We start from the raw sequence: 14,729 nt of genomic DNA on the forward strand, positions 1-14,729 counted from the left end.
GAAAACATGAAACTCAAGGTATCCTACAAATGGGTGATTGGATCTTAATGAAACTTGATATATAGAAGAATCTTATGTCTCAGATGCTCCATTTTCAATTCGAATTGGATCAGGGGACATAGAGGGCTGGAGGGGGGAAACAGAAATCTTGGAAAACACTTAGGGTGGAGAGATTGGGATGAAACTTGATGGGAAGAATAAGCACAAGTAATAGATACGATATAGACATAATTGATACGGATCCATTCTCTTTGGGGGAGCTGGGGGTTGTTAATTTGGAAAAATTAGAAAAAATGAGGTATTTTTAACTTAAGAATGAGTGACTGGATCTTAATGAAATTGGATATTTAGAAGGAACTCATGTCTTGGAGCTCTTATTTCAAACCCCGACCAGATCTGTTGACATTGGGTGGAGTTGGAAGGGGAAACCGGAAATTCCATTACCACTCTCTTTGGGGGAGTTGGGTGGTGGGGTTCAGTGCTTTGGCGAGTTTGGTGCTTCTGGACGTGCTAGGACGATGAAAATTGGTAGGCGTGTCAGGGAGCTGTACAAATTGACTTGATAAAGTCGTTTTCCCCGATTCGACCATCTGGGGGGCTGAAGGGAGAGGAAAAATTAGAAAAATTGAGGTATTCTTAACTTACGAGTGGGTGACCAGACCTTAATGAATTTTAATATTTAGAAGGACCTCGTGACTTAGAGCTCTTATTTTAAATCCTGACTGGTTATAAGCCTCTGATTCTCCTTTTAAAGCAATCTATTGATTCTTAGAATTTTGCTTGAGCTCATACCATATGAGCTCTTGGCTCTTGGCTCTTTGGACCTTGTCACAAGTGCCATATGAGCTCTTAGCTCTTGTTTAAAGTTGCAGCTTCTATTGAGCCAAGTTGCTCCTTACTTACAGTTTTTTTTTACCACAAACCATTTGATAATTGTACTGGGTAAATATATGTTTCATAAATATTATACTTTACATTCTATTAACATTACTCACTACCATTTTAATAGGCTTAGACTATATTTAGGAGAGTGCAGTTCATTTAAATCAATAATATTATGCATCTCTCAAAAGTAGTGGAAATTGTGAGATGATGAAATCAGCACTTTTAATAAATAACATATGTAGTAAATACAAACTATAATTTTCCTATGAAATGTGTTCAAGATTCACTGTAAATGAAAATTGTAATATTCATAATATTGATGGTGTGGCATGGAGCAGTAAAATCCACATTAGCCCCCTCCCACTGATGAAAAACCAGATATGGCTCTGTCTCCGTCTGAAGAACTATTATTTTGCAAATTTACCTGTTATAAAAGAAAAACTACCAGAAGTATATCTATTTACTGGGATAGTACAGTTCTTTTAAATCAAAAATATTATGCATCTTTCAAAATTAGTGGAAATAAATTGTGAGATGATGAAACCAGCACTTTTGTTTTGATTTTTTATTTGTTGCTTAAGAATGCTGTTACCAAATAATTTACCTAGACTATGCATTCCTGAAATTCCTATCTTTATTTTTCATTTCTGAATAGGACAAAGTTTCAGGTTCTTACTGATGCCTAGCGTGCTTATTATAATCAAAAAATGGTCTTCCGGTATAGTATGCTCTGTTTACTCAGAATTTTTGCCTTTTTAATTTTTTTCTGTCTTATTATGTTTTTCTCTGCTTTTAGAATTGAGGTGGATGGCTTGGAAGTTCTTTTTCCTTATGACTATATTTATCCTGAACAGTACAGCTATATGCTGGAATTAAAGAAGGGGTTAGATGCCAAGGTATGTATTTAGGCCTAATAGTTCATAAATTTTGATGTTGGTCAATGAGTATTTCAATTTGATAACTGCCCATTCTTGATTTGCAGATAAAAAAATTGTTTATAGGTCCAGTATTTGAAAAAAGAAGTAAATATAAAGTCAGCATTTTACGCTGCTGACAGTAAGTGCACACATGCTATATGTGCGCTGACAGTAAGCGCACACATGTGTGCGCATGTGTGCGCTCACAATCACTATATGTGATAATCACTATATGTGATATTCTTTATTCACATCACAGAAAATGGCCATGTATTCACATCACAGAAAATGCGCATGTGTGCGCTCACAATCACTATATGTGAATATCACTATATGTGATATTCCTTATTCACATCACAGAAAATGGCCACTCCCATTTGTCGTAACCCATTGCTCACCCCTTAATTTTTGAGTTGCTGGACCTATAAATAAACCTATGTTATACATGTTGAATAAACTAAAACTTTTCAAGTTTTATGTGCTTCTCGTGGGAATAAAAAACAAAAATATTAGCCCCACAAGCAGTATATAGGCAGTAAGTTAAATTTAGTAAAATATTAAAACCAAAAAAGTTAAATAACTTGTGTGACAAGGAGTATAGCAATCCACAGTTAGATGTAGCCTAGTGGTAGATTGCATTCTAACTGTCTAACTCCTGGGGAATGGTCAGTGCATCTTCCTGCGAGGGGAGAGGGAGAACAATAAAGTATGGTTTTAAGATGCAATTTTCTGACAGGAAGGCAAATTACGGCCCATGGACAATATGCGGCCCCTCATAGCATATCGTATTTTGCAGACAAATATATGTTGTAATTTTAAGTCAGTCCTATTTTTTCTGTTAGACAGCATTTCTTGGTACATTCCTGATAATTTTTTTTTTTTTTTTTTCTTATTTGTTTTATTGATGTTCATTTTGATAGTTCACTGTAAATACACATGTCAAAATATTATTACCAGCTGGAAAGGTTAAGTGTGAATTTTAAATCAATAATAATTGGCTGAAAATTATCATTAACTGATGTTTGATTACAAATAGCAATTAAATTATATCTAATGTATTTGTATTTGGTTAGAAATAAGGTTTACAGTTTGGCTCTTAGAAGAATTTGTTAGCCCTCCCTGTTTTATGTCATTCTTGGCGAGAGGGGATACTCTTTGTCTCCTGTCTGTAGGTAGGCAATTTTATTACAACGAAATACTCGTAACTAGTCCTTCACTGTCATAATAGGAGTAACTCTAACCTGGTAACGCAAACTCGTCAAAACAGAAAATGTTAGGCCCATATTTAAACGTGCTTACACTACGTTGCTGTTATGCTCAAAGGTCATATCTGACATATTTACATGTCTGAAGCTATTACTAAAACGTTTGCTTAGCTGTTCTTAAATTGAATATCAGTGGAATGATGTACATATGTAGGATTAAAGTGTGATTGAACATACATTACCCTGCTAACCCTCCCTTTCAATGCAATTCAGCAAACACTTTTTGGTAGTTATTTCAGATGTTTAGGTGTAATAATGACGATATGCATAAGCTTACTAATACAGAAAGAAAAAGCCTAGAAATGTCAACGTACATTGAACTTGAAGTTTAAAAGTGGCCAGAATCAAACAGTTCGTGGTAAACGAACTGTAAGTAAGGAGCATCCCGGCTTAATAGCGACCGAAACTACAAGAAGCAGAATTTTGTATACCAATAGATATGTCAAAAGAATCAGATTTTATGCTGATTTCAAATATATAAGTTTCATCCAGTTTAGTCTTACCCGTCAAAAGTTACGACCCTGAGAAAATCTGCCTTATTTTCGACAAAGGGGGAACACCCCCTAAAAGTCATAGAATCTTAATGAAAATAACATCTTCGGACTAAGCGTATCAGAGAACCCCACTGCAGAGGTTTTAAGCTCCTATCTGTAAAAATATAGAGTTTTTTTTTACTAGAAAAAAGATAACATATGTGTGTTATTTTTTTAAGTCCCTTTGTTTTTGTTTTTTTCCAGGGGTGATCGTATTGACTCAGTGGTCGGTGGGAGGGGGCTACGTGGCAGGATCTTTCCATAAAGCAATTTTTCATGGGAGAAGAGAATTTTCCATAAAGGGGGCGCCGGACTTCCCAGCATTATTTAAAAAACGATCAGAAATTAAATAAAAAAAAACAAGTTTTTAACTGAAAATAAGGAGCAACATTATAACTTAAAACGAATATAATTACGTATATGAGGTATTCGTCCCCTCGTCAATACCTCGTTCTTTACGCTAAAGTTTTTGTTAGTACTTTCAAAAGAGTTATTTATTCTAATTAAACGTCCTTTGTGATTCAGGGGTCATTCTTAAAGAATTGGAACAAAATTTAAACTTGCCCCCTCATCCGTAATAATTTCTGTTCGTTTTATGTTTTAATGTTGCTCCTACTTTCAGTTGAAAAATTTGTTTTTTTTTAAATTTAATCATTGTTAAAATCGTAAATATATGCCTAAAATTTATTCTTCAATTCTTTATTCCTCTTGTTAGATTTCTTCCATTGACCTGCTATTAGATTATTCTTCTTATTATTCTTTATTCCTCAACATAGGTTTGAGTACTTAATAAAAGAATTTTTAGAAACCTAACGAATAGCCAATTTTTATTTATTTTTTTTTTGTTCATCCTAAATTCTTCATCCAAAGCATCCAATTTAAAAATATACGTTATATTAAATAAAAAAATGTTCTTGAAAAAGTTTTTCGAAGCCAAAAACTCTGTCTAGCTCTCCATCAGGCTGGATGTGTGCACCTTCCCTTTGGAGGTGGGGGGGATGTAAGTACCTTAAATTTTTTATATTAATCTCCTTGAAATATCGTATATGTCGATGCAATAGATAAAAGAGCTGATTTTGTTCGTCAAAGGTTTCCAAAATGTTTGATTCTGCAATAAGCCCCAAACACTTTTTTTTCAACTTTAATCCAGTAGATTATATTCTGCTCTCATATTTTTATGCTCTCATATCTCTTGCCCGGCCTTTATTGGAATATGTGTTTCTTTCTTGGCATTATGGCCTAGATCATGAAAATAACAATTGAATTAAACCAATTAAAAGGATTATTTCTTTATTAAAAGATTATGTTGGAAAATAGTTTTTAAGCACACATGCCTTACTCTCATCTTTTAAAATAGGCATATTTGATCTCCCTATACGATAGACATGAAGCTGTTTACATCATTTTTTACCAAAAACTATAATTAACTTCTAAACTGGAGAACTATTTAACCCTCTGCCCTCCCCAAAACAACTCAGTCAGGGGTTGTCTTCCAAAGAGAGAAAGGTAAAAGCTTCGGCTTTGCCCTCTTGTGACTCAATTCACCCTATTTATTATACATTAAGTAGCCTAGTGTTATACATGCGATCATCCAAACCAGGGTGTAGTTGCAATAATCATATCTGTAGCAGTGAAGGCTCATGTATCGAAGTCTATTTCCACGGTAAATATTCAGTGAACCCATACAATAAATTCAAGGGCAAATATTTCGTGGTTTGGCTCTCCGTAAGGGAGCACTATAATATTTTGTAAACTACTTTAAAATATTCTAAAATATCTTATATTATCCTAAAAGCGCATCGCTTTACTTTACCCCCCCCCTCTTGATATGCAAGTGAATGGCCCTAATTGTGTATGCCCATGGTATTCTGAATAACACGACTTCTCTCTGCAATAATCGGAATTTAATAATTAATTCAATTTTGAGTAACTGAAATTGAAATAACGGCAAACGGTAAACAAGCTGCGAAAATATAATAGTCGTGCTATTGAAAATACAATGACTATGTCTAATTTGGGGTGTATGTTTCCACATTGGGGATGGGGGAGGAGCAAAAAAAAGTGGTACATTTTTATGAATGATCCTTTACCCACCACCCTCGCCCTAATATGTAAATGTATAGCGCAAATTATATATACTCATCTCACGACTCTTATTCGATAAATATAATTTAACCATTAAATCGATTTTAAATAACTACAATTAATGTAACGGCAAACGGTAACCAAGTGGCGAAAAGAAAATAATTTTGCTGTTCAAAGTACAATAAGTAGGCTTTATCTAATTTGGGGTATTTATTTCCACATTAGGGGGTTGGGAGGGTATGATGCGGCGCTGACTCTGTAGTCCAAACCAGTGGTACCGATCGCCGTTTCATGCCCCTTCAGCCAGGAAGTGCAATGAGAATTTTTGGGATAATCATCCTGTGCTTTTCCACACCCTTCCTGCTGACCTTTCCCAGGTTTCTCCAGGTATCCATTTAAAGTCAAGTTGAATCTGACTGAGCTTACGAAGTCACGCCACTGACACCCGTTCCAAACCAAGTTTAAAATTTGTTTTCTTATAGAGTTGAACCACTAAATATTTACTAAGCCGACAACTCCAATAGCAAGCATTGTATAGTCCGTCCTTAAAATACTAAATCCTTCATTTTTACTTTATTCTTGGCCAATCAGGTGAAAGGACATTCTAAATCAGTGCAAAACCAAAATATAAACTTCCAGATATCTGAAAAACGTAAATAAATGTGCAATTGATTACTGCAACTATAATCATTTAATTGGAAATAGGTTGACTACCATTTTATGGCCTTAAAAGCTTGAAGTAGACATGCTGCATTTTCCTATGTGTTTTCAGTGTTATTCATTTTCTTTTCTAGGGTCATATTATGCTTGAAATGCCATCAGGGACCGGCAAAACCGTCACGCTACTTTCTTTAATTGTGGCATATATCCGAAAATATCCCTTGGAATTGGCTAAACTTATTTATGTGTCAAGAACAGTACCTGAGATTGAAAAAGTCATAGAGGAGCTGAGGAAATTGGTTCAGTTTATAGAGGACAAAACTGGGGAAGATTCTAAAATTATCGCTATTGCACTTAGCTCAAGAAAGAATCTCTGTGTTCATCCAGATGTGAGTGCAATTATCCTTTTTGACAGCTCACTCTCCCCCCTCCGTCTTATCTGCTATTTTATAATTATTGTTAAAAGTATAAAAGACCGGAAATAGTCGATCATAGATTTAAAACTAATTCTAAAACATTCGCAACTGTATCTGTAATCTCTCTGGAACAGCTTAGACGATCAAACTGAAACTTTCAGGGAGTGTTTTGGAGGGATATTGGACCACAAATTTGGACTCGAGGGGATCGGTGGTCAACCCAGTATCAACATCAAAGTTATCAAAATAGCATATCTGCAGTATCGTGGGAACAATTGAAGGATGGAGTTGAAACTTTCAATTACTATCGAGGGAAGGTGGGCATGGGAGGAGGAGCGTTTAAATTTGGAGAAAAATGCAACCCCTTTTGCTTGAATAAAAAAAAGAAAATGAATATGCTCGTTAGGGTTGACCAAACGTGCTGAACTTGCCTATATATATATATATATATATATATATATATATATATATATATATATATATATATATATATATATATATATATATATATATATATATATATATATATATATATATATATATATATATATATATATATATATATATATATATATATATATATATATATATATATATATATATATATATATATATATATATATATATATATATATATATATATATATATATATATATATATATATATATATATATATATATATATATATATATATATATATATATATATATATATATATATATATATATATATATATATATATATATATATATATATATATATATATATATATATATATATATATATTATATATATATATATATATATATATATATATATATATATATATATATATATATATATATATATATATATATATATATATATATATATATATATATATATATATATATATATATATATATATATATATATATATATATATATATATATATATATATATATATATATATATATATATATATATATATATATATATATGGCAATCAAGTTGTCATTAAAATCAAGTTGTTATCAAGTCATGGCTAATTGGAGATAAAGCCAAGACAGACAGTCTGAGTCTGAGTGAGAGGCAAATCTGGCATCTTTTAGGATTGTATAAAAATGATGTCATTTTACATTTCACGAAACCGGTATGCGATAAAAATACATCTCTTCACACGAAAAAAAATTTTTGTTTTTATATAAAAATGTTTTATCGTGTAAAAATTACACGAAGACATTTTCGCTATTTACCATAGCGAATAATTTCTCACGCAGCTCAAAGAGACCTTCTTTGGAATCTTAGGGTTCTGGGAAAACCTAGTGGAGAGAACCTATCTTGAAGGGTAGGTTTTATTCTCCATCCTTCCTTTCATGTGCAGGTTTCTAATTATCTAAGAAAAGTCCTACGTGCCACAAAGAGGAATAAATATGATTGTTTTCGGTTGCTTCCTTAGACCATTCAGTCACAGGGTTTGAGGAGGACTGGAGGCCCACTCTTTTCTTTCCATTTAAACTCCTCTCACTTCCTTAAATAGACCAATTTTCATATTTATGATTTTTTGTGAGTGGTAGCTAATGACGAGGACTACCCACTCTTAATCCTTTTGTTATAAAAAAGTCACTATTTATGGAAAAAATTACAATTTCGAATAAAAATCTGACTATCAAGTAATGGCATATTACTATGAAGATATAAGTGATAACCAAAGATTATAAAAAAAGGTGTTTTGGATATCGCATGCTAAGCGATTTTTTAGTTGCTAACTTGACTAAATTCATACTAAAATCAACTTGAACAGCTGTTAGTGATCACATGAACCAGTATCTTAGGTATTTATCAAGGGTGGACAGGTAAATCATCCAATTTTTTGAGTTAATTAAAGTATGCCTCCTGCTTATTTTTTGCATCTGATTTCGAAGTCTTCTCACTAGGTATGGAAAAAGTTCCAAAGCTGCCAGTAGTAGAATTTGACAGAATTCCTGCCAACACTTTAGTAGCACAACTTTTGTTTTGGCAGCTTTTCTTTGAACCAAAAGTATTTTTATCTGTAAAAATATTATTTTCAGATAAAATCTGCCAATAAATTTTACAACTGCCAAGTAGCATTGCTTCTTTGCTACCCACTTTTTGCATGGCAGCTTCTCACTACTCTCAATTCTTTTTATTTTTATTAAAATGTATGTTTCAACCATTAATTTATTAACCACTATCTATCAACGGTGTCAGACTATTTCTGTAGCACTACTTTATATCGCATATTCCATTTAAGCTTGTTAAGGGTTTCTATGGTTGTAGGACACCCTTGTAAACCGTACTTTTAGTGGGCTACGTTTTATTAGGCTACTTATATGAATCAATTATTATGTGACTGTGATGATTTCGGATGTGTTCTTAAAAGAATAACTAAAGTCCACAGGGGGTGAGAGGGGATGGAAATAGGCACTGATAATCCAGGCACATGAAAAATTAAAGCTAAAGATCCTCCTATGCCTTTACTGGCACATAGAGCGTTGAACCTACTGTCCAGTTACCGAGTCTTTTTTAGAGGAACAAGTAGCCAGCCTGTTGCCTAACCTTGCCCAAGTGGGGATCAATTCATTGGCCCCAAATTGCTAAGCAGAGCATCGATCCACTGTGCTACCAGAAGGCATCAGGCACATTTGGAGTAATTTATTTTAGAAGGAGCCTAATAGGTTGAGGAGACCCCAAAAGAAAAATACAAACAGATCTCAAAATATGAAATTGAATGTAAAAATCTTGAGGCATCGGAGGGGGGGATAAAGGCTCCTCCTCCTATTTAACGTAACTAGACGATAACTTCTTTTTTAAATGACATGCGCAATGAAATGATGGGATCTTCATGATGAAGGCTTTGTAATATTAACCACTGTAACATGTCTTCAGGATTTTTATTGTAAAGAAGCTGTATTTTTCTTTGTTTTACTTGTTAGTGCTCATAAAATAATGTAAAAGCAGGGTCACAACTATGATATTAAGAAAAAAAATCGGCTCTTACTTTCGATCTGACTTAAACGTTCTTTCGCTATTCTTTTAAATTTTCTCTTTTTTTAAAGTTTGGTTTATTTTTTACTTAAATTTGACATATTTTTCTTTCCAGTCAGTTGTCAATAGTAATCTAGGTTATATTTGCTGTTCTCAACTCTTTAAATCTTTGTCCTCGTTTATTTAACGTAAATTATATTTCAGGTGAGCAAAGAGCGAGATGGAAAGATAGTTGACACCAAGTGTTACAGTTTAACAGCGTCTTATGTGCGAGCAAGAGCACAGACAAATGAAAACATTCCACTCTGCAATTTTTTTGAAGGTTTCGATATAGAAGGCAGGGAGGAGTCTTTACCATCTGGAGTCTACAACCTTGATGACTTAAAACAGTATGGCATAGATAAAGGATACTGTCCCTATTTCTTAGCAAGACATATGGTAATTATGCGGTTTTGTTTCAAAGGCTCGACTTTTATTATCATTTTCATCACAAATATGTTCGGAACAAATTTATAGAATATTTCTGGAAGGACTACATTTTCGTGGCTATTTTATTTCTAAAGACTGGGTAAGAAAGAAGATGATTAAGTGGGATTCAGATCCTTAATTCTTTTCTAAGCCTTGTGTGCGTACACGGGCAATTATGTTTCAGTTTTTCCTGAGCGATGGGTTCTTTTCAACCAACATCGGGGTGGCAAACCGATCCCCCCCCCTTCCGCTCAATCTGAGTATGTAGTATCCACGGTGATATAACCCAAAACCTTAAGGCTCTTTTAAACGCCTTAACCTCTTGATTGAGAGTAACATTACTCAGTTTAAGATCAGACTTCATGTCCAATGTCGTCGCTTTAGAGAGGGCTTGAGACTCTCTCCAGAAATTTCTCCTTGCCTCAAAATTTTACGTTCCTGTCCTAGATATGGCAAAGCAAAGATAATTTATGTCCTAAGTCTGCGACTTTGAATTGTTGAACAGTTCTTTGAACAGTTGCCCAATCCCCCTAACTTGGTGGTCTATCTGCAGACTTTCTGCATAAACCATATTTCAAATGAAGCTACCTACATATTTCAAATGAAGGTGTATTTAATTTGACACTTATAATATGTTGCCACTTGGGGTAAAATAGCAAAAATGATGGTCTGAGATGTTGTATTGGTTGTTAAGTCCATCTTTATTGGAAAGATAGATAGGTAATTTTATTTCCAATTCAAAAAACGCCACAAAACCAGAAATGGAATAAATGAATAGAGACTGATAAGACAACTCACTACAAAAACAATAGGAATGAACGAAAACTGAGATACTATATACATACACTTTGATACTTAAGGATGAACCTCAGCGACTAGAGCACTGGTCTCGACAAACTTAAAAATTCTGTCTGGTGCTTAGTGAGAGCTGCAATGGGGTGGGTAATGCCACACAAGTGCGATACTGACGATTTTAAATTTTAGTTTAAAAGATTGTATTTTTATTGTAAGTTTTATTTTATTGAAATGCTTGGGCTTGCTGAGAGCGGCTCTTAAATATAGAGCTGAAATATTCTTATGGTTTAAACAATTCCACTGCCCTAGGTAAATTCCCTGTTGTTTTTCTTTTTTTTTCTTTTTTTTATAATCGAAAATCAAGAAGAACTTTAGCATGCTTACAAAAATCTTTACGCAAGTTTCTTTTATCACAGTGGAAAAAATGTTTCAAATTGGATTCGTAGCTAAAGAATATGTATAATATATATATATATATATATATATATATATATATATATATATATATATATATATATATATATATATATATATATATATATATATATATATATATATTGTATATATATATATATATATATATATATATATATATATATATATATATATATATATATATTATATATATATATATATATATATAAATATATATATATATATATATATGTATATATATGTATATATATGTATATATATGTATATATATATATATGTATATATATATATATATATATATATATATATATATATATATATATATATATATATATATATATATATATATATATATATATATATATATATATATATATATTTATTCTCAAGCTCGTAACTTTTGATGAGTAAGACTAAACTTGATGAAACTTATATATTTATTATCAGCATTAAAATGCGATTCTTTTTATGTAAGTATTGGTACCAAAATTTCATTTTTTAGAGTTTCGGTTTCTATTGAGGCGGGTCGCTCCTTACTACAGTTCTTTACCACGAGCTGTTTGATTGTCATCAAATATTTTTGTCCAAATTTACTTCACAATTTTTTATTCACTTTAATGTGCCGCTTAGCCGTTTTAGGTATGAGCTATTAGTAAGCTGTTTTGCTAAATCGTTTTTAAACTCTTTTTCACCCTAATTTGCGTAAGCTGTATTATGTATGAGCTTTTATCAGATTCACGTAATTCAATCTGCTATTAAATATATCATTCCCTTTTAGCCGTTTTATATATGAGCTGTTCTCAAATCCACCTGACTAAATTTGCTAAAAAAAAAAAGATTTACTTGAATTCACTTTTTGTAATCACCCATTTTTGTTCTGTTGATTACTATAGTCACTACAGTTGATTAATTTTGTTCTTTAACTTCTTAGGGTTTTAGATTTGAAGCACTTAATTGACTGTTAAGTTTGTTTTGTATGATTTCAAGTTCAGTTTCTCAAAATACAGATCAATAATCAAATGAGACAATGCGCCCTCAATAAAAAAAAAAAAAAAAAAAAAAAAAAAAAAAAAAAAAGAAATCCAGAATATTAAATAGTTGGTCTCCACGCATTACCCCTCCCTCCCCGCATAGATGTCTTTTTACAATATAGTAAAAACTAGCAAGTTATCGACTTTTTCTTTTATTGCTTATTGAATTTATTGACTTAGAATAGGAGTGTCTCTTACAAAGCTGTTGTTGAATTAATTTAAGTACTCATCAATTTAATTCAAGTACTTTAGTTTGTAATTTACTTTCTTTAAGTAATCATGCTGTTGAATGAATTAAGTACTCGTTTCTATATCCGTAGGGTTTACGAGCAAATGTTGTTGTCTTCGTGCACAATTGTACAGTTTGCCTCCATGAACCCCCTTCTCAAGCGGTTTGTGAAGTATAATCTACATTGAATTTCAAAGATTAATATTGCTGTTTACAAGTGTAATTCCTTAACCCCAAGATGATTTATGCAAGATTCTCAACACTTCTAATTTGTCTACTTTCTCTCTTATTTTTTAATTCATTGATTTGGCATATGAACAACCCCTATGCAGTTTAATTATTCAAAGTAATATTTTCTATCCTTGTAGGTTTCACGTGCGAATATTGTTGTATATACATATCATTATATCTTGGATCCAAAAATTGCTGAGATAGTCTCAAAAGAAATTGGAAGGAATTCGTGCGTTGTATTTGATGAAGCGCACAACATAGGTAAATATAGATGCAAAAACTATGCATTGGTAAATAGCCTAATATAGCTGTGAAAGTTTTTGAATAAGTAAATAAAGATAAGTACAATAATGATACATCTTCCAATATATATAACAATTTGTTAATAAAACATTAACTTTATTTGAGTGCGGCAGCTCAAAAGGCGATATTTTACAATACGTAACTTTTAGAGGAATGTGGAAGAACTAAAAAAAGGTTTCAGGTTTTGTGTAGCTATAAATTAGCAGTTGTTCGAACACGGGTGGTTCTATTGAACTTCGAGATATTAAATAAAAAAGAAACAAATTTTTTCTATGAAAGAAAAGAAAAGGGACATTAAAACTTAAAACAAACATAAGATATTCCATACATGAGGGACATTGCCCTCTCCTCAACCCCTCGTTCTTTGCGCTAACGTTTGGTAATGTTTTAAAAATACCTCCTATTCCGACTAATTGGTCCATGTGTCTGAGCAGGCGTTCTTAAAGAACCGGGACACAAAGTCAAACATTCCTGTAAAGAGTGAGGCATTAATAAGTTAGCAGCTCCCTAATATGTGGAATAATTTCTGTTCGTTTTAAGTTTCAATGTCACTTTTTGCTTCCAGTATATATATATATATATATATATATATATATATATATATATATATATATATATATATATATATATATATATATATATATATATATATATATATATATATATATATATATATATATATATATATATATATATATATTACTGACCTCTCAAACACGACAGTTTCAATCAAAATAAAATTGTGGCACATCAATTCTTCCAGAAAAAGGGCTCGTTTAGTGAATTTGCTCTTCGAAATAAAGTACAATAAGCGATATATATATATATATATATATATATATATATATATATATATATACATATATATATATAATATATATATATATATATCTATATATATATATATATATATATATATATATATATATATATATATATATATATATATATATATATATATATATATATATAAAACAAACTGTTTTCGTTTTGCCCCTAAATGGATGGCTGAAAAGAATGATGTCTGTTAATCAGTCAGGCTTTATCTGTAAAATGTGTCCTAGTCATTTCAATCTTTTGATTCCAGTTTTAAGTTCAAGCAATTTAATAAAAAAAAAAAATAGTTTCAATCTGACAAAAAGTTACCATGATTTGGAAAAAATACTTGTAGAAGTGACCGGTTGACTATCCTTCATGCTAATCCATCTTATTATGAATCCATATCAACCAATAGAGATGTACCGAAAGGGGTAAATTAATGTGTCAAAAGGGGGGTAGCCATAACAATAATAAAGAAGAAAAATACTAATAAAAGGAAAACAAACACATACATAAAATATAGAAATAAAAGTAAATACAAATGGAATATAAAAAATGAAGATAATTATGTCAGATAAAAAGACCTTCTTCCTAAACTTTAACATTACCAAATTCCTAAAAAAAAAAACATTTTTATACGATTTTTAAGTTTTGGTACTATTTAAGC

At 31.5% G+C, this 14,729-nt stretch overlaps 1 protein-coding gene across 1 annotated transcript in view; it reads left to right on the plus strand.

Annotated features, from left to right (window-relative positions):
- LOC136029450 (general transcription and DNA repair factor IIH helicase subunit XPD-like) overlaps positions 1-14,729 on the plus strand; it is a 69,549-nt gene that overhangs the window by 5,121 nt on the left and 49,699 nt on the right. The window contains exons 2-5 of the mRNA XM_065707862.1: positions 1,682-1,781; positions 6,480-6,734; positions 9,956-10,189; positions 13,078-13,201. Coding sequence (XP_065563934.1) covers positions 1,682-1,781; positions 6,480-6,734; positions 9,956-10,189; positions 13,078-13,201 — 713 coding nt within the window. The remainder of the gene's footprint in view (positions 1-1,681; positions 1,782-6,479; positions 6,735-9,955; positions 10,190-13,077; positions 13,202-14,729) is intronic.

The sequence above is a fragment of the Artemia franciscana genome, chromosome 7, assembly GCF_032884065.1.
Source record: "Artemia franciscana chromosome 7, ASM3288406v1, whole genome shotgun sequence".
Taxonomy (NCBI): Eukaryota; Metazoa; Arthropoda; class Branchiopoda; order Anostraca; family Artemiidae; genus Artemia; species Artemia franciscana.